Source organism: Dufourea novaeangliae, unplaced genomic scaffold (genome assembly GCF_001272555.1).
Source record: "Dufourea novaeangliae isolate 0120121106 unplaced genomic scaffold, ASM127255v1 scaffold168, whole genome shotgun sequence".
NCBI classification, from domain to species: domain Eukaryota; kingdom Metazoa; phylum Arthropoda; class Insecta; order Hymenoptera; family Halictidae; genus Dufourea; species Dufourea novaeangliae.
The window spans coordinates 1,420,770-1,440,522 of record NW_015374062.1 but is presented as its reverse complement, the minus strand read 5'-3'; the positions used below and the strand labels follow the sequence as shown (position 1 = coordinate 1,440,522).

Below are 19,753 nucleotides of genomic sequence, written 5' to 3'. Positions count from 1 at the left end.
ATTTTCCGCCATCTTGGATTCAGAAAAGTGCCGGAAAAATTTGGGAATTTATGGGACATCTAGTGGCGCCCATACCACTTTGGTGGCGAAAATTGAAACTAATTTCAGAACTTCTTCCAAAACTGAAAAGTTTTAGAATTAATTTTAGTTTTTATTGAAAAACGTTTTTTATTGAAAAATCGTAAGAAAATATAAAGGCACCATTTTCGCGTGGCCGACACAAGATCAGGTTGCTTCTATCTGTTTTGAATAAAAAGAAACATAAATGATTAAAGTCTCTTGACATTTAATTGTCACTGGAATCCTATTCGAACCGGGGAAATGAACCTAAATACTTTTCATTTTCAGAGGTGTCCCCAAATCACGGTCGCTCTAGGACGTAGTGTAGAGAGGAAATTCGTCCTCGACTGTAATTTGCACGGATCGCGGACCAAACTGCTGGAACATGAAAACGCTTGAGTGCGCCGCTACCCCTGTGAAAACGAAGGGTGGAGGATAAAATGTCATGCAGGCTGAAGCGCATTACCATACGCTACGACCGTGGAACATATATAAGACTGCCTGTTCGGACGGAGGGCCCAAATTAATTATTCTCTAACAACTTCGAATGAGATTTGCTCGTGCTCTTTGTCCGTATTCCGTCTGACTTCTCCTGTCCGTTTCTCGTTGCGACTTCATTGTGTTTCCAGCGATCATATGAGTCCCCATGCCACGACTTCTTGTTGGAAATAACCTCCTTACAGTGATAATGAAACATTCTTTAATCGTGCTCTATTTTTGCAGATATATCGATGAATTTTAAACGTCGTGAGTAGATTGTGGATGTGCAGGGTGTAAAAGAATTAATAGTCGCGGCTTCAGAAGGTGAATCTACACCCTCGGACCGATGGACATTTGTAAAAAGAATCTTGCAGCAAAATAGTTTATAACATTAAAAATTAATGTTAAATATTTTTCTTACGTCAACGTATTCTGCGGACTGGGAAAAAGAAAATATTTAAAAGAAACTATACGTCTCAAATGAACCGTTTGGTCAGAAAAATTGTTAAAGAATTCGCAGAGTTTGACGTAGAGGCATGGGCCTACCACTGTTCTGCCATTTATAAAGTGAACAATACAGCAATTGTTATGTGTCTATTGTATTTACAGAAAAATGTGATCCTTTCATATATTTGAACTGTTACACGTTTAATTTACAATTCCATGAGTTTTTAACACTGGTCATCACATTCAACGATGTAAGGGGGTGCGCATTCGCTATGTCTGACTCCGAAGGAATAGGCTGGCGTTGGTTTCGGTGGTTTAATATCATACACAGGACCTGGACTATGGCAAACGATTTTATAATCCCGTCTTGGTAGAATAGTATACTTCGGTGTACATTGTTTATCTGTGTAACTATAAGGGCCTGGTACGGGATCACATTTCAAAGGAGGTAACCGGATTCCCCTGCAAGGCGCAGAAAGTAATAACTTGGAATTAATGAAATCTGTTACATTTGCTTTAAAGAAAGACATTACTTCTTAAGATTACATTGGTAGTTCAATTCAAATACAGGAGTACATAAACGAGTTGCTGATAAGTTCGTATAGGTTTTTCAATTCTAATATTTTGAACATTGTTTTAAAAGTATATACACATTTGTCGAGAATTTGATTTCAAATTTCTCTTAAAAGTGTTCCAACGATTTTATTTTCTTTACAAAGAGTTTTAGCGTATTAATAATAACGCATAAATGGAGCATATAACACCATGGGCGTAGTCACGGGGAGGCAAAAATATTAACACATCGACTGCCACAGTGGAAAAGGTTGTACGTAGCCAGACACACTTTATTTTGTTTTTAAAGTCATAAATCGTTGAAAATGTGTACGTTTTGTTAATAGAGGCTGTTGGTCGTGTTTCAAATTATACTGCAATATTAAATATTATGCAAAAATTGTATAACTCTGGGAAGGGAGGGATGGGGCAAAATCAAATTTTTTCTTGTAAGATGGGGCAAAAGCCACTTTTTTCCATCCAGGGGGGCCAAGTGCCCCCCTGCCGCTCCTTGGCTACGCCCATGTATAACACTCGATTGCGCTGTTCCCACGTTGGGTGCCAATTGTAACACTTTAGTCGTCGAAACAGGAAAGGATTATGAGGGCACTAAATATTTCTCGATCCCAGGTCAATGTCACACAAACATTTCTACCAAGAAATAACCGAGACTTGATTATTGTAATTTATAAAGGAAGACTGGATTCGTAAAGTCTGTGACCCTAGGTTCGGTTGCTCCTGTCTGCCCGCAGGGTAAATCGTTTGAGATAAAACTAAGGTTTACTTCTCCCGTTGCAAATTGCTTGAGCAAAGTTTTTCTTTATTCGAAAATGCTCTTGCTAGCTGCTAATTAATTTCTCTGTTATTTGGCCGAATGTGGCCATTTTTATTCGGGTTTCTACTGATACGACCACCTAATTAGAGGCGAGATGCGTTTCATGACGCTGGTTGCTAGCGCCATACTAATTGTGAGTCGTACGTCTTCCGTTGCGTCTATCTGTTTTACGCGACATCATGCTAAAATTTCACACACGTAGACTATTCTAAAATGTTTATGGAACATGTGTTTCCATCTATCTTCCTTGGGTCTCCACTTGCAGCAACCTCCACGTGGTGAGACCTGGTAATCGGTGTTATCCTCGATAGTTTTGTAAATCGAGGATAATACCGAGCCAATGGCTGCAAACCCATTGTAAAATAATTGTAATGTATACCGAGTACTTATTATTTTTCTCGCGTAGTCCGCTACTTCCGGTCACTCTGCAATGTGCAGGTGATCGGCCGTATTGTAGGCCCCGAAAATCGGATTCCCTAACTAGCTATCCTATCCCTAGCGATACTATTGATGGCACACTTGCCAATACCAGCACTCATGCGACGAGAAGAAAATCACGTTTTATCTCGGTCGCTCTTCTTTTCAAAGTTTATTCTCGATAAAGCTCGATCTGATATTTATAGAAGTGCTACTTTTCCCCGTTATAAAATATCAGACGGACTCGAAATCCGAGTACACTTAAGCGGGGAAAAGTATAGCAATTTTAAGAAACTGTACCATTGGTAGTAATAAATGATTAATGAAATAATGTATAAGCAAAATAAAAATGGTGTTGCTTACATAAAAAAAGCTGGACCTTCTCTGGGAAGTTTTACGTAATAAGGTCCTGGTGTTGCACAGCTGCCTCTGTATTTAGTCCTGAATTTCAATGAAAATGCTGGATTTTTTGACGATGGTAATACATATTTCGGTCCAGGAGTACAAGAAGTACCTTTCCGAAAGAAAATATAATATATCAATTTCCGTAGTAAGGAGGTATGTAAACATAAGGACTTGTGACCGGTTGTTTAGGGTGGGGGGAATGTTCAGTGTTGCTGTTAATCAGCGATGTCCAAGTTTCAAGAGTTGGAACAAGTTCAGAATACCTTTAAAAAATTGAACTTGGAGTTTATTTAGGATTCTATTATTAATAATTGATTGCAAGAAATTATTCCCACAAACGAAAAGAATGACGATCTAAAGTGTTCGTTTAGGAAGATTATTCTTACAGCGTTATAGAGAATAAATAAAATGGTTCGATTTAAAAAGTTAAAATAACTTTCATATTTTTTTAAGTTAAAATCTGATTCTACACATAATTTTGCCCTTTAGAGTTGCTGTAAGTGGCTTGAAATTTGTGGATATCGTTAAGATGTATACCTTGTATACGTTTCATTCTCATACAGACTAATTTAATAATACAATTAAAGTACCGAAAGTCCGTCCAATTAATCCAAAAGAGAAACCTCCACGTTTCGGATCTGGTAGTAAATACTTTGGTCCTGGTATCTCACATCGTTTCGAAGGGAAAAATTGATTGCCAAATGAATATGCTGGATTTCGATATTTAGATATACAATGCTCTTGATAACCCACCAGTGTTTTAAGCTTATATTTAGGACCAGGGCCTAACAAAGAAATATATTACGTAGAGCTTAGTCTGAAATACATTCACTGACAAAAAGTAATATGTATTTAAAAAAATGGAGAAAATATTTTATTGTGTACATACCTCTAATACCACATATAGCAGTTACATTTTTTGGTGCTTTTACTTCTGATTGTTCTGGATTCTGTTTTGGTGGCATTTTTTTTTTTTTTTTTTTTTTTTACTTGATAATTTACATTTCTCCGAAAGTTAGACGTGTAGAATTTTGAAATATTATTTAAGCCAAATCATTTTAGGCATAAACAGTTGATTGATTACAATACCAATAGTCATGAATATGTCAGTAATTCGAAGAGTTTAAATACACAGTAAAGTTCAGCTTACAAGGAAAATATATCGAAGTGTCAATCACCGAGTTTGATAAAACTTAAGTGTAATGTAGTTCTCATAAAAAGATATTGCAGGTATTTTTTTATATCGCCAACTGTTTATGTTAAAGTGGGGCAAATCGCCCCTACAGTTGGAGCAGCGAAATCTATTTGGACGAATATCTCAGAAACTACTAAGGATAAAGTAATTGAAAATATTAGTATTTTTCTGTCCTTCGGTCTCACTCCATCCCTAGCATAAGACCGTGCAGTCTACTCATGCATACATGTTGTGTACTGCTTCCATTCTACATATATACATATATAGAGACTGCTTCCCGTGATACTCTTCCCGTTTAGTTCACATTTGGACAGCTCTTACACCGTTATACGGGTAGCTTTCGTCTAGATAAATCACTCCATTTGTAGCTGAAAGTACGTAGATTAATCCACGGTTATTGATAATAACAATAAACGACCAGAACACTGTTAAAATCGCAATTTAATCGCGGAGTACCACTATTTTTTCGACCGGTGGCGCCACCCGTGGCAAATCGCTGAAACTACTAGCCATATAATTGGCTAGTAGTTTCAGCGATTCGCCACGGATGGCGCCACCGGTCGAAAAAATAGTGGTACTCCGCGATTAAATTGCGATTTTAACAGTGTTCTGGTCGTTTATTGTTATTATTAATGACAGGGGATTAATCTACGTTCTTTAAGCTACACGTCGAGTGCTTGGTCAAGACGAATGCTGTTCATATAGCGATGTAAGACGTGTCCAAATGTATAGTAAATGAGGAGTGCTTGGCGAGTCCCAATGACAACAGGTGCAAACATTTATGTATTACTATTGCAGGGATGAAATACAATGGACTCTAACGCTATTGCCATGGTCGGGGCTATAGTGGAATAAAATCGCAGAATTGAGAGACTTCTCGGTGATAAGTTCTGTTGTCACAGGGCAAGTGCCTCACGTGACAATATGCTTAGTGGCAATATCGTTAGACTTCACTGTAAATGAAAAAGAAATAATTACAATCTTTTGCTTATAAATGACTTATAATTGACACCAAATACTTTAATAATGAGTATTATATAAATTATTCATTATTATTAATTTAACAACAATAGCTACTAAAATATTTGTTTTATTTAGATTGTCAATATAAAAACTTGTTGACACTTATAAGACAGAAGCGAACACTTTATAAAACGGTAGTACATTGTTTATGTTACAAACACAAGTAATGAGTACAGAATAACACATTCAGCACTATTTGTATCAAAGTGAATACCATATTTTCTGGCCTAATGGGCACTATCTGTATTAGTTTGAATACTAAGTATTCAAAAAAGTACATAGTTGCCAAAAATAACATAATTATTTTAATATGATACAATGACGTTTAATATGTTAATTAAAACTATATTAGACTGTTACTTTGCAACCCATTTCAAGTGTTAGGAACATTGCTATTAGTTGTACAATTTCTTGTACTAACTGTTCACTAGTTCGTGTTGAAAATAAAAACTCACGGACTCGTATAATATTTTTTGTATTAAGAAATTTTAAGATTGCTTTGGACAATTTCTTCCATGCTTCAGAAGTTGTTTCATAAAGAAGGATATATGGAACTGATTTATATTGTCCATGTGTTGCATATCCTGCCAAACAACTGCTAACTGCTCCACCTGAAATTAGAAAATTTGACATTTACATTTTGTGTTATAGATAACTTCCAAAGCAAATAAATAATATTAATGCGGGCAATGTCTCATGCGACGCATATACAGGGTGATCCTCACTGCGCAAACCAAAAACCGTGTCACTCTAAACAACGGCGTTATTACAGCCGTGCCGGCGTGTGTAGGTGTATCTGTCAACCGAACTTCACTGTCGGCTAAAGGCCTAGTCGGTGAATATGTTAAAATTCTTAATATAACCAATAATTACCAATTGCAAGCCCTATAGGTCCACCAAGAATACCAGACGCAGCTGTTGCTACTCCAACTAATGCTCCATACTTTACTGAACTGTGGATAGACACTTTCATTTTTTTAACACAATCAAGTTTTATAACTTCTTGTAACACATTTTCTTCTGAAAGATACATATTTGACATTTTAGTGTTAAAAAAATGTTGATATATACACCACGTTAAAGTGCTCTATGTGTAAATGACAATAATGTGACCAAGTGCCTTTACTCTTGAATGTCACCACCTCATTTACTTAGTTGTACTTTCGGGGAATCCTAAAACCATATACCTAAAACAGCCGCAAAAACCATAATATTGTGAAGGTGTTCTCTGTTGCAAATCTCACACGGAGCCATATATATGACAATAGATTATGCGGTCTTATGGGAGGGCGGAGGTCGACACAAGAGAGAGAGAACAATAGCGAGGGTCAATATCTCTCTTTCTAATAAACCTCTTGCTGGAGGAAATTTTCTGCAGCTGACTTGTAAACTCAGCTTACGCTAGGGAAACAAGTGGAATAAGAGTAAGGGCCGATTCCAGGTTAATTTAGAGGTGTTTAGAGGTCAGTGGTTATATATTTCGAGATATTAGGTTATTTACTAGTTATGAAGGTTTTATCAACATATGTATTTAATTAAAATAATTTAGTAATTACATGTTTAATTAAGCAATCGAAACATTAAGAAATCTACAATTTATTATTTTTGTATTTATAGATTGCAGAATTTGTTTTCAAAGTTAGTATAAAAATATGAGTACACAAAAAGGAAATTCAAATCGGTCAAGACCACAGAAGTATAAAAATCAAACTACTTTTAAAAATGACTTACATGACAAATCACTTAAAACAAAAATCATTAACAGCATAGAAGTTGTAGATGTATGTTGTCGATGTAAGCAAATAATTGAATGGAAAATTAAATATAAGAAATATAAGCCCTTAAAGATACCTTCAAAGTGCATAAGATGTGAACAAAAATCAGTAAAGCATGCATATCATAATATATGTTTACCTTGTGCAAAAGAAAATAAAATTTGTTCAAAGTGTGGCATTAAAAATGACATTGTCGAAGGAAAACCTAGCAAAGAAGAGTCTGTCAAGTTAGATGCAGAATTACAAAACCTTCTCAAAGAAATACCTGAACGAAAACGAAGAACATTAATACGTTATATAAACCACAATGGTATTATCAATAATTTAAATTATTCACTACTATAGAATCTTTTATTTAAGAACTTACTTTTTCAGCTGCAAGTCAAAAAAATAACTCGGGAAAAAATAAAAACCAAGGCAAGGAATATGAAGATGAAAAAAATATAGAAGAAGAAGACATATTAATTGCAGAGAGGACATACAAAGATGATTTATTATTTAAATTAAGATCATTAGTAATTAAGAAAAATTATGAGGATGGTTGTGACAATGGCGATTTAGATTCAGACTGAATTACATAAGAATAAAGTACTGTATACATTTTGTCATTTTAATTGTACTCTGTTCAGTATAATAATAATTACAACAAATCAAATAATCTATAAGAAAAAAAGTACAGAATTTCATCTGAGTTTATTATTTACATTTTTTTGCAATTGTTTATTCTGTTCTGGTGCATTCAGTGCATATATTGTGGACATTTTTTTTATTATGTCTTTTATTAAATAAATGTTAAACTGAATGTTAATTTGGCATAAATTCTAATAACTCCCGTGACCAAGTGGTAGGTCGCTCTTCCTCTATGCCACTTATTCCCCTAGTGGAAGTCGAGTTTGATCGTGAGGGTTTATTATTACCCAATTTTGCATTTTAAGATAAATAGATATTATAAAAAGTTAGAATTATATAACAAAGAATCTGTTTACGAATTTTCAAACATTTATTTTCTTAAAATTGTGTTACAATTAAGATTAGTATAATTCATAGATTTAAAAGTGATCGGGAATAGCAAAGAATTGACGAACCAATCAAAACTGGTTGGCTCAAGTCCAGTCTCTATTATATTGTCTCTAGGTACTCTAGAATCTAGAGTCTAGATCACTGTGACGTCTGGTGAGCAGACTCCACCATTGCAGCAAAAAGCGACCACAGGTGTGGTGTGACTATAAAATATATGTTTGTGGTTTAATAAGTACATAAGAAGCATAATAAACGTTGCATACAGTTGCGTGACAGTAATGTCGAAAATTTCTAATAAGTAAATATAAATTATTTTTTCTTCTAAAAAGTATAAGTATAGCAACTATTAATTTCGTTTCAATATACGTTCATTTTATTACCATTGCAACAATGACATCAGCTATAGAATCTATGGTAGTAGATGAAAAACAACTACCAGAAAAGCCCATTGATAGGGAAAAGGTATGTAATGTAATAAGCATTGGAGAAAATATGAATGCAAATCGTTTCTAAAATTCTTTTTTATCTTTCCATATGATCACTAGTTATTTAATTTCTAGACATGTCCACTTTTACTTCGAGTATTTTGCAATACAGGGAGACATCATAATATAATGGAATATAGTAGAGGCAATGTTCCTTCAAATGAACTCCAAATATACACATGGTAAAGTTTTGTAAGATATTCATAAGTTCATGAACTTTATTCATGTTCAATGTGGTACGAAATACATGTTTACTTTAAGGATCTAAAGTAATATAATTTTCACTTTGTTTATTAAAAGGATGGATGCAACGTTAAGAGAAATTACAGGATTGGTTAAAGAAGTAAATCCAGATGCTCGTAGTAAAGGAACATATTTTGATTTTTCATTAGTAACTCCAGAATTACGTAATTCTGGATATCGTATGCGTGAGATAGGTGTTACTTGTTCAGGACAAAAGGGTGCAGATGATAATAAAACACTTGCACAAGCCAGGTATGTATACATATATATATATTTTTTTTTTCTTGAACAAATCTCATTTTGGTAGCAAAGACTAATTTTGTTCATTAACATAATTATAGGTTTACCATTGGTGATTACCTAGACATTTCTATCACACCACCAAATCGACAACCAGCAATTAGACGTGGTGCATTGCGTCAGTACTAATTTAAGTGATAACAATATTACTTTTTCTACGTTATGTTAATAATCCATTAATTTTCCATCAACAAGTAGTATACAATGCAGCCATTATTATTACATGATTATACATGGTGATCCTCTCGCTATTTTATCATTTACGTTTATTGTATAGTGTCATACATGAGAAATATATAAATAATCTCATTTTTCAATTACACTTATTATACAAATGAATTTAACAGTTAAATTAATAACTCTTATTTTACCAACAGTAAAGTGCGCAATGTTTCTTCCCTCCTAAAAGATTCCTGTCCTAGCATGATAAATAAAGTGTTAGTAAATTACATTGATATATTATAAACCTATTAATATTGAGGTTCACAAATGGATTGTAATTTGCATGTAAAAATGAAAAAGGATATAAAATAGAGCTAGCCGTTAGTTACAAATTATTCCTGGGGACGTAGTGCATCGACGCAATCCTGCAAAACTCCAGAATTAGTAAAATTATTTATGCCTGTATTAACGCTGACCCTTATGGAGCGGCAACAATAACTGCACCAGGTTTCGATCGCATTTACCCAGCTGAACGGACATCATTTTTCTTCGTCACGCATTAGATTCGAAATTTAAAGAACGTAGATTACTACTTTCTAGCGGCTGAGAATCAGTAATTACAAGAACATTGTTAAAATCATATTTATTTGTAACGGTTCACACTGTATCCCATCATGCGTACCATGTTAGGTTCAATTTGAACAACACTTACAACGTTATACTAACAACTTTCGTCTTGACCAAGCATTCAATTTGTAGCTTAAAGAACGTAGATTAATCCCCTCTCATTGATAATAACAATAAACGACCAGAACAATGTCAAAATTGCATTTAATCGTGGGATACCACTATTTTGTGACCGGTGGCGCCACCCGTGGCGAATCGCTGAAACTGCTAGCCAATTATATGGCTAGCAGTTTCAGCAATTCGCCACGGATGGCGCCACCGGTCACAAAATAGTGGTACTCCGCGATTAAATGCGATTTGAACAGTGTTCTGGTCGTTTATTGTTATTGCCACTGACAGGAGATTAATCTACGTTCTTTCAGCTACAAGTTGAGTGCTTGGTCAAGACGAATCAGCCCTTATAGGGTACTAATCTACATTCTTTAAACTTCGAATGTAATGCATGACGAAGAAAAGTGTTGCCTGTTAAGTGGTTATGTAATTGCAACAGTTTTCGATCGGATTTACATTGCTAAACGAGCATCAGTTTTCCTCGTCTTGGATTACATTTGAAGTTTAAAGAACGCAGATTAGTACTCTTTGGCAGATGGGAACCAGTAATTACAAGAACATTGTTAAAATCTCAATTGTTTGCAACGGTTGACACTCTATCTCGCGATGCATACCCCGTTTAGTTCATTTTAAATAGCTCTTCCAACGTGCTATGGACAAGTTACGTCTTGATCAATCATTCAGTTTGAAGCTAAAAGAACATAGATTAATCTCCTGTCATTGAAAATAACAATAGACGACCAGAACACCGTTAAAATCGCATTTAAACGCGGAGTACCACTATTTTATGACCGGTGGCGCCATCCGTGGCGAATTGCTGAAACTGGTAGCCATATAATTGGTTAGTAGTTTCAGCGATTCGCCACGGATGGCGCCACTGGTAAAAAAAATAGTGGTACTCCGCGATTAAATGCGATTTTAACAGTGTTCTGGACACTTATTGTTATTATCAATGACAGGGGATTAATCTACGTTCTTCAAGCTATAAATGGAAGGCTTGGTCAAGACGGAAGCTATCAGTGTAACGTTGTAATCGTTGTCTAAAGTGAAGTAAATGGGGGACGCATGACGGGATACAGTGTAAACCGTTGCCAACAATTGTGATTTTAACAATGTTCTTGTAATTACTGGTTCCCATCTGCCAAAGAGTACTAATCTGCGTTCTTTAAATTTCGAATCTAATGCGTGACGAAGAAAAATGATGCCCGCTCAGCGGTGTAAATTGCGATCGAATCCTGTTGCAATTAAGGTTGCCGCTCCATAAGGGTTAGCGTTAATACAGGCATAAATAATTTTACTAATTCTGGGGTTCATTGCATGTAAAAATGAAAAAGTGTATAAAATAAAGCTACTTCAGATTTTTATTACACCACAAATATCGCATAAAAGATATTTCGTTATATTGACATTTGTAATAATTATGGATGTTGCGGGGAAATCCATATTATTGACATTATGGAACATGTAACAATATATCACTGTAACACTTAAAAAAGTTTTAAAGTTCCATTTATATCATTGTCCTGTGAAAATGTTCATACTTCCAGCAGCATTCATATTCCAATCAAAGAAGTTACAAAATAAGGAAAAGGAATCTAAAGTAATTTTCAGTAGTTCCATACATGTTTATCGCGAATAATTTTCTAAAACATTCAAAGTACTAGACATTTTCACACTTTGAATCATATCGATTTCTAAAATCATCCTAGTTCGATGTAATATAGAACGTGGTTTTATGAGATAGATTCGAAGTGCGCAGCCATTAGCTCGATATTGTCTTCAGTTTACAGTACTTCACCGAAGATAATACCGATTGCCCAGGCCTCACCACGAGGAGGTTGCTGCGAGTGGAGGCCCAAGGCAGGTAGATGGAATCACAAGTTCTACATCTACCCACCTTTCACAATAAACCTTATAAATAACTTAAATCTTAACTATGTAATACTATCGGTACTAAAATCCCTCGGCGGATGACTTCTTTCTTGAGCCTAAACCTATAAAAAACTAAGTTCCCTCGTCGGTTGTCTTCGTTCTTCAGCTTAGAACTAATATTATCTTAATATTCTAATTAATACGAATTAATGCTAGTAATACGAAATAACAAATTTAACGCAATGTAGTCGCTAATACTCAAACGAAAGAGATAGACGGAATGGAAAAAGTTCCATCGATCATTTCGTTTACGCACCTAATATACCAAGCCAAAAATTAATTCTACGATGAACCACGTTAAACTACAGTATGAACAAGTATCGCGATGAAAGTGTTGTCGCCAGAACCTGGTTTAAGAAAATAGGAAAGACGGGCGCAACCTCGCAAACCCGAATCCATCTCTCACTTTCCAGGCCCTTTGGGCTGGTCACCTACGTACCAGACCCGAGCACAGGTCATGACCAAGTATGGTAGTGCAAGCGAGATCCCCTGTAAAACAGAGTCCTTTTACGGAGCAGACTCCCGACTACTCCGTAGGCGGGTACGTTGTACCCAGGCGCGCACGAGCCTTTACTCCAAATCCTACTTACCAGGCAAAGACTAAACACGTCCGATATCTGGCTTCTCAATAGAAACCAGAGGGATCGGCAAACAGTCTTAGTGCACAGGCCCACTGCCCGTACCATAATAGGTACAGACCCACTGCCCATACCCCAAGTCTGTGTAGAGAAATCAACGAGCAAAATGAATTAATAATAACTTGGTATGCACAATGGCTGATCACAATTTAAGTCTATTAATAGATAGACTAAAATTAATAATAAACGATGTGATGATGAATATGAATATAACAATGAATATCGAATTATGATTTAAGTTTAACTTACAGTAACTTAACGCAGTGGTAGACGCACGCTTTGAAGATGTAGACGTTGATCGATGTCTTCTTTCGATGGAATAACTGTTTGGAAAAATATTTTTCATTATACAATACACATAGAATACATAATATGCACAGTAAATAAATCACAGTAAATAAATAAATAAATATCGAAGCCAATGGTTCTCGAACATCTGTAACATACAAGGGATTAGTAACAAGAGAGGGGACACAACAATATGCACAGTAAATAGATTAATAATATGCACAGTAAATAAATCACAGTATAGAAATCACAGTAAATAAATCACAGTAAATGAATCACAGTACATAAGAAGATAAATATCGAAGCCAATGGTTCTCGAACATCTGTAACATACAAGGGATTAGTAACAAGAGAGGGGACACAACAATATGCACAGTAAATAAATTGATGGTTGTCGAATGCCTGCAACAAACAATGGGTTAGTAACAAGAGAAAGGACGAGTATGAGACGCGCGACCACCCTCCGCGACGGTTCACGAGAAAGTGAGGAAGCAAGCACAGACCTGCACGGGATGGTACGACCTTGGTACACGGCGTACACGGCTAAGTCAATAAACTGGGTGACGCAACTCACTAGCGCGTTGGATCGACGGAGAGCACCGATACTCGGCACGCTCTACCGTACTCTCTCGCTCGCACACCTCCCTCCCATAGACCACCGAAATTCTTCGGCACGCGTCACACCGACGGAGAGCACCGATACCGCGGCTCGCTCTATCGCTCTCGCTCGCACGCCGTGACGTCACCCGATTCCCGGAATTCCGCGGCTACGAGATGGCTCATTACGGTAAGGCATTCCCGCAAGGAAAATTGTAATAAATGGGAATCACATAATATGAAACTTCTTCACCTCTTCTTGAACATTCTAATTTCATAGCCCTAAACTGAATATCTGAAAGTATTTCAGTGAATTGGTGTAAAAGATTTTACTACTTCCTGAAAGACTACTTGATAGCCTAAAAAACAGTGTGCCGATACAGGGTTTCGATTTATTTATGAAACTAATCTGACCAGTTGCTGCATTCTTTGACACTAATTTTCAAGAAAATAAAATTTATATATTTCACTTAATTTGACAGACACGTAGCTGAATATTAACATATGTTCATTGTTTAATTACTCGCAATAAATAAAATTTTTGTAAGTAAATAACGTGTAAGTAAATTCATATGTAAAAATTTACCAATTGCCAGAAGGTAATTGTTCGTGCGTATACAATAGGCAGTAAAACTATTCATACTCCCATATAAATTATAAATATATAAATGTTAATAAAAGCGGTGTATATATCCTCCCACATGTAGATTTGAAAAACTATTTACGAAACTACATCTATTCTGAATTTATCTGTTGGCAAGATGTTGGACTTCAAATATGTGCCATTATTTTACTTTAATTAGTAGTCATTAAAAACATTTTCATCTAGAAGTGTTCAGTCTGAATATAATGTTGGTTATAACTACTCTGAAGATAGTTTCTTAGATTATAAATTGTTTGTAATTTTTATTTTCGTATTTAATATATTTTTATGTTGTGTTGTGTATTGTAGTGTGCATGTTTTTATAGCACATTTTATATTTTGTATTATAAAAAATGGAGAATAAGGAAAATAAAGGAAAGTTATTAAGCTGTATGATAAAAGGTAATTGTGATCACAAATAATATTATTGTGTTCCGGGTAATATTAATCAATATCTTTGAATATTTTAAAATAAATTTTCTAATTAGTTTATAAATGTATTTAATTGAAAAATTTGTTTATTTTCTGCACCTCGTATCTAGGTCCTGGCCCAGTATATAAATTGCGAACTGTAGTTGGATATGAAGGTCATTGTTTATCTCGACATAGAAATCCTGCATATACTATGCGATGTCGTGCCAAACTAACTATGCCACGTGGTGGTCCTGGCCCACAATATAATGTTTCAAAACTAACAAATTATGGAGAGGATAAATCACCTGCATTTACAATAAGTGGTCGAGAAGTATATAGAAGTATATTTTTAATAATTAAAGATTTTACATAATTATAATAAATATAATATTTCTAATAATACACAATGTGAGATAACAATAAAAATAAAATAAACTTTTAATGTTTTCCTTAATCTTTTTGTCATTATTTTCTTTCGTTATTTTTTCTTTGTTTTACGTTTGCCTTTAATACTTTAACTTTACTTTCAGATTTTTTACAAATTATTTGAATCAAATTAAATATTATTTTATAGTTTATGTTCTTTTGCAACTTTTACTTGCTGTATGAAACTATTATTATGTGTCTCAAGCTGCAATACTTGCGAAACGTTGGGTTAGGTCGCAGTGAGAATTGTACATTTTTTTTCAGTTAGAGATTCAGGACCAGGACCAGGTGCTCATTACCCAGAATTATGTTTGCCAATGAATCATAGTCTTAGACCTCCAGCTTATAGCCTTAAATCTAGAGGTCAAACAAAAATTGGCGATAGTGGTCCTGGCCCAAATGCATACAGTTTGCCAACATGTATAGGGCCTAAAATTCCGGACAAAACAGCACAAGGTGCTTTTACCATGTATGTACATAAATTGTGGACTTCTTTTGTAACTGTATAATTGAGAAATCGGATAATTTAGATTTATTTTTCTTTGATTTTTTTTACGATTACAATTTAAAGGAAATAAAATGCACTGCACAAAAAGATCAGATTTGCCGCTTTCCGACCACGATGTTTCCCAACAGATGGCGTCATAAATTGATTTTATAAAGAATCAGTCTCATTGTTTAATCGCCGGACTGTGTATACTAAAGAACCTCAATTACATTTTTTTGTTACAGTGGTGGTTATCATAAACTCAGACATGACCATATTGGTCCTGGTCCAGCGCATTATGGAGATATAAAAATTGATGTTTCAAAACGTCGGTTTCCAGCATTTAGTTTGAAATGGAGGAATCCATTAACACAAATAGATTTTAGTCCAGGACCGCGTTATTACCCTCAATTTAATACTGGAAAAAAATCAGCTATGTATTCCTTTGGCATTAGACATAGTGAATGCGCAGGAGTACCTATCACAGATTTAGATGAAGAATAAAGTGTAAACGTTAAATCATTTATGTGATTGAAAAGTTATATAAATGTATTATATATTAAAAATAAAATGTCAATTTCTATGGTTCTTGAATGATTTTCTTTGTATGTATAATATCTGTTCAAGATTAAACTCGAAGGTAGGAGTTCGAAGGAGCACTTCCTCGTATTTGTATAACAATTAACAGTTTATTGGAAAAAAAGAGTGTATACAGATAAATATAATAACTGGTCATAAATAAATTAAGTGTCACAAATGATTACTTGACAAGTACTGCCAAAACGAATATTAAATACGGAATACCCGATAGTCTAATACTGTTTTAATAGAGAGAACCCTTTGCTAATTGTAAGTTTCTGCACAAAAGTTGGTCACGAATAGAAAGAGGCAATGGCTCGTTGCGGTTAATTAGTCGGTTAATTACACAAAAACACCAATACTGCAGATCCTCAGAATTAGTAAAATTATTTATGCATGTATTAACGCAGGTGCTTATGGAGCTGCAACCTTAATTGCAACAGATTTCGAGCGCATTTACACCGCTGAACGGGCATCATTTTTCTTCGTCACGCATTAGATTCGAAGTCGAAAGAACGTACATTAGTACTCTCTAGCGATTGGGATCCAGAAATTACAAGAACATTGTTAAAATTATAATTATTTGTACGGTTGACACTGTATCTCGTCGTGCGTACCCCGTTTAGTTCACTTTGGACAACTCCTCCAACATTATGCTGACAGCTTTCGTCTTGACCAAGCATTCAATTTAAAGCTGAAAGAACGTAGATTAATCCCCTGCCATTAACAATACCAATAAACGACCAGAACACTGTTAAAATCGCATTCAATCGCGGAATACCACTATTTTTTTTTACCGGTGGCGCCACCCGTGGCAATTCGCTCAAACTGCTAGCCAAATCATACCGACAGGTGAGTGAAAATTCCTGGTGGTGCAAAAATGCGAATATCTCAGTAATTAAGCGCTCAAAGTTAAGGTTGCTAGTCTTAAATTATTCCACACGATTCAATGCGTCGACCGAATGCAGCAGAACCCCAGAATTAGACAAATTATTTCTACTAGTGTTGATTCATATGTATGTAGTGGTGCCATAAATAATTCTTCCAATTATAGAGTTCTGCGATATTTGACCGATGTCCGGGATTGTCCGGAGTAATTTGAGACTAGCTGCGTTCATTTTAGGCGCCAAATTACTGAGATATTCGTATTTTTCCAACTGCAGAAATTTTCACTTACCTGTCGGTATAATTTGATTAGCAGTTTCAGCAATTTGCCACGGGTGGTGCTACCGGTAATAAAAATAGTGGTTTTGCGGGATTAAATTCAATTTTCACAGTGTTCTGGTCGTTTATTGTTATTAACAAAATATCGGGTTTAATCTACGTTCTTTAAGCTTCAAATTGAATGCTTGGTCAAGACGAAAGCTGTCAGCATAACGGTATAAGAACTGTCCAAAGTGAACTAAACGGCGTATGCCTGACGGTACTCACTAACAATCATTACAAACATGTGCGATTTTATCACTTGAAGCTTCAATATCAAATGTTGATGGGTCGATACTCACTCCATTCGATACGAGTACTTTTTTTCGATACTTATTTGGTATCGCGACCGTACGTATCGAAACAAAAGTATCGAGTAATGTACTCGTATTTACTTATATCGATTCATCCCTAGGTGTGGTCAATCCGTACGTCAGGTCTGCAACAGAATCTAGTAATCATTAATAGTATTATATATCATAATCTAGTAATATCTGTTGAGAACAGATTGGCTGGCAGGGTATACACAGTATAGATATAATACTTAATACGTGCTGCAGCCATCGTGATGTAAACGAGATGATGTGGTTTGTAACATTCCCATGTTTAGCGGTGTATTGTAATTGATTCCAGAAATCAAAGATGCCAGTGCGCATTTACCCTTACGATATTGAAAATTCACCACATAATTTTCGTGTAACGCCATCTGTATCAAGGAACGTAACCATTGAACTATAGTCTACGCGTCAATAAATTAGTGTATTTAACATAACCGATAGTAGCAGTTTGTCAATGAGAAATGGCAACAGAAGTTGATAGCTCATGTTTTCGTTTTTAGTGTCACATAGAAAGTGTAGTGTTTGAAAATAGGTAGGTGATATTTTATCATTTTTCAAAACGTTATCTTTGGTCATTTGGTTCCTTTGCACCTAAGCAAGCCTATAATAATTCACCAGTCAACAATATGTACATAATAAACATTAATGATTAAGAAAACAATTTTAAAAAATCACTTAAAATAATATATAATTACAATAATTCTTTATTATGACATTTGAATACATGTAACGTATAATTTAGTTTTAAATACGCAAGAATATATATATATAGTTTTGTAGGTTAAGTTGAATAAAGGCTGCGTTCAAGCGGACTCAACCGATACGCAACCGTTGAGTCATTTCACTAGATTTTAGGCTACACGGTACCTCTGACTTGTTAACAACTTCTTAACATGTTTAATGATCAATGAATAAAGAGTACTCTTTATTCATTGTTAGGGATCAATCGCCATGTTTTGTAGCGAAAATAAACTAAGTAGACTACCTTTGCTCAATGTGTTGTGATTCAATATGCCGGAGCCCAGTGCACCGACAAATGTAAACAACATAACGCATGTACGAGACACAATACATCCACAACGGCATTTCGCATACAAAACAACATACCATATTTTCCACATTTGTTTATTAGTATCTGTGACCCACAAATTTTTGTTCTTTATTTAATATTTTTTTATAACGTAATATCCAATAATACATATGAGTTATATATTTTATTTATTGTATACACTTTAAAGCTATCACTGAATTAAAAAATGTATACTTCAATACTTATTCGTAACATCTGAAAATATTCTTTCAATAAATTATTAGTGTATAACGGAATTATACTTTCAGCATAGTTTTCATTTGATCTAATTCTGCGCTTTGTTGTTAAATTATTTATTGGTTGCTCTAAATCGTCCATTAATATTTTAATTACATCTACATCCAACTCATTGTCCAGAGCAATTAGCAAAGCTGGAAGACAATATTGTTCACGCATGTTGTAACACAAGCTGCTACAAATGTATCATACTACCCCAAATGTCGTTCAGGAAATTAAAAGGACTGATCAGTGATGAATTCGCAACGATTGTCTCAACGGTTGACTCTGCTGAACGCAGCCGTTGTAATACCCTGATAACCAGTTTTGTACAAATTTCGAACTAATTGCCAGCAAATAATGACAAAAGTTCCCGAAAGAATTCCTTGCAGCCCGCTTACGAAGTTGCAACCATTCCATTATGCCACCAATTTTAATTGAGTCGTCGACAAAGTTTTAAACACATTACCCACTAGCGGACGTAATGCGATTTTTATTGTTAAATATCTCGTAAAAAATGTAGTGTTTAAATCTACGGTTCTACAGGCCGAGAAATTATCTTTCCGCCAAGTTTGATCAAAATCGGAGAGTAAAACATGGTACGGTTCCTGTGCAAGAACTTCCGTTAATGTTCGAAATTATGATTCAATAATTACTTATTTTCATTGTTCAAAGTAATGAAAAATAAGGATAAAATACTTTCTGTTTCAGAAATATTTGCCGAAGTCATTTTAGAATCATTAACAGGAATTGGCTGTTCTCAAG

General features: G+C 35.0%; 5 protein-coding genes across 5 annotated transcripts; 3 read left to right on the top strand and 2 right to left on the bottom strand.

Moving 5' to 3' along the window:
- Positions 1–1,211: 1,211 nt before the first annotated feature.
- LOC107190163 (outer dense fiber protein 3-like) lies at positions 1,212–4,161 on the bottom strand. The gene is made up of 4 exons (XM_015578916.1): positions 4,086–4,161; positions 3,787–3,981; positions 3,155–3,305; positions 1,212–1,449 (listed from the first exon to the last, which is right to left on the bottom strand). The coding sequence occupies exons 1-4, from the start codon at positions 4,159–4,161 to the stop codon at positions 1,212–1,214; spliced, it is 660 nt and encodes a 219-aa protein (XP_015434402.1).
- Positions 4,162–5,762: 1,601 nt separating this feature from the next.
- On the bottom strand, positions 5,763–6,554 carry LOC107190162 (protein C19orf12). The gene is made up of 2 exons (XM_015578915.1): positions 6,288–6,554; positions 5,763–6,025 (listed from the first exon to the last, which is right to left on the bottom strand). Exons 1-2 carry the CDS (start codon positions 6,454–6,456, stop codon positions 5,763–5,765), a joined length of 432 nt encoding a protein of 143 aa, XP_015434401.1. The 5' UTR covers positions 6,457–6,554.
- A 308-nt stretch (positions 6,555–6,862) lies between these two features.
- LOC107190246 (uncharacterized protein C9orf85 homolog) lies at positions 6,863–7,761 on the top strand. Its single transcript, XM_015579020.1, has 3 exons — positions 6,863–6,877; positions 7,032–7,499; positions 7,565–7,761. Exons 2-3 carry the CDS (start codon positions 7,067–7,069, stop codon positions 7,759–7,761), a joined length of 630 nt encoding a protein of 209 aa, XP_015434506.1. The 5' UTR covers positions 6,863–6,877; positions 7,032–7,066.
- Positions 7,762–8,462: 701 nt separating this feature from the next.
- LOC107190247 (histone deacetylase complex subunit SAP18) lies at positions 8,463–9,444 on the top strand. The gene is made up of 4 exons (XM_015579021.1): positions 8,463–8,671; positions 8,770–8,876; positions 8,995–9,189; positions 9,279–9,444. The coding sequence occupies exons 1-4, from the start codon at positions 8,600–8,602 to the stop codon at positions 9,364–9,366; spliced, it is 462 nt and encodes a 153-aa protein (XP_015434507.1). The 5' UTR covers positions 8,463–8,599; the 3' UTR covers positions 9,367–9,444.
- Positions 9,445–14,588: 5,144 nt separating this feature from the next.
- Positions 14,589–16,066, top strand: LOC107190258 (outer dense fiber protein 3-B-like). Its single transcript, XM_015579033.1, has 4 exons — positions 14,589–14,637; positions 14,778–14,990; positions 15,340–15,544; positions 15,808–16,066. Exons 1-4 carry the CDS (start codon positions 14,589–14,591, stop codon positions 16,064–16,066), a joined length of 726 nt encoding a protein of 241 aa, XP_015434519.1.
- The last annotated feature ends 3,687 nt before the right edge of the window (positions 16,067–19,753 follow it).

Bases quoted from the DNA above. Each gene is read 5' to 3' on its own strand.
- LOC107190247 (XM_015579021.1), top strand. From the start codon at position 8,600: ATGACATCAGCTATAGAATCTATGGTAGTAGATGAAAAACAACTACCA. The intron at 8,672-8,769 runs GTATGTAATGTA...TTTAATTTCTAG, and splicing joins AGCCCATTGATAGGGAAAAG to ACATGTCCACTTTTACTTCG. The intron at 8,877-8,994 runs GTAAAGTTTTGT...GTTTATTAAAAG, and splicing joins GAACTCCAAATATACACATG to GATGGATGCAACGTTAAGAG.
- LOC107190246 (XM_015579020.1), top strand. From the start codon at position 7,067: ATGAGTACACAAAAAGGAAATTCAAATCGGTCAAGACCACAGAAGTAT. The intron at 7,500-7,564 runs GTATTATCAATA...TTACTTTTTCAG, and splicing joins ACGTTATATAAACCACAATG to CTGCAAGTCAAAAAAATAAC.
- LOC107190162 (XM_015578915.1), bottom strand. From the start codon at position 6,456: ATGTCAAATATGTATCTTTCAGAAGAAAATGTGTTACAAGAAGTTATA. The intron at 6,026-6,287 runs GTAATTATTGGT...TTCTAATTTCAG, and splicing joins ACCTATAGGGCTTGCAATTG to GTGGAGCAGTTAGCAGTTGT.
- LOC107190258 (XM_015579033.1), top strand. From the start codon at position 14,589: ATGGAGAATAAGGAAAATAAAGGAAAGTTATTAAGCTGTATGATAAAA. The intron at 14,638-14,777 runs GTAATTGTGATC...CCTCGTATCTAG, and splicing joins ATTAAGCTGTATGATAAAAG to GTCCTGGCCCAGTATATAAA. The intron at 15,545-15,807 runs GTATGTACATAA...TTTTTGTTACAG, and splicing joins GCACAAGGTGCTTTTACCAT to TGGTGGTTATCATAAACTCA.
- LOC107190163 (XM_015578916.1), bottom strand. From the start codon at position 4,161: ATGCCACCAAAACAGAATCCAGAACAATCAGAAGTAAAAGCACCAAAA. The intron at 3,982-4,085 runs GTATGTACACAA...TTTCTTTGTTAG, and splicing joins TGCTATATGTGGTATTAGAG to GCCCTGGTCCTAAATATAAG. The intron at 1,450-3,154 runs GTAAGCAACACC...TGCGCCTTGCAG, and splicing joins GAAGGTCCAGCTTTTTTTAT to GGGAATCCGGTTACCTCCTT.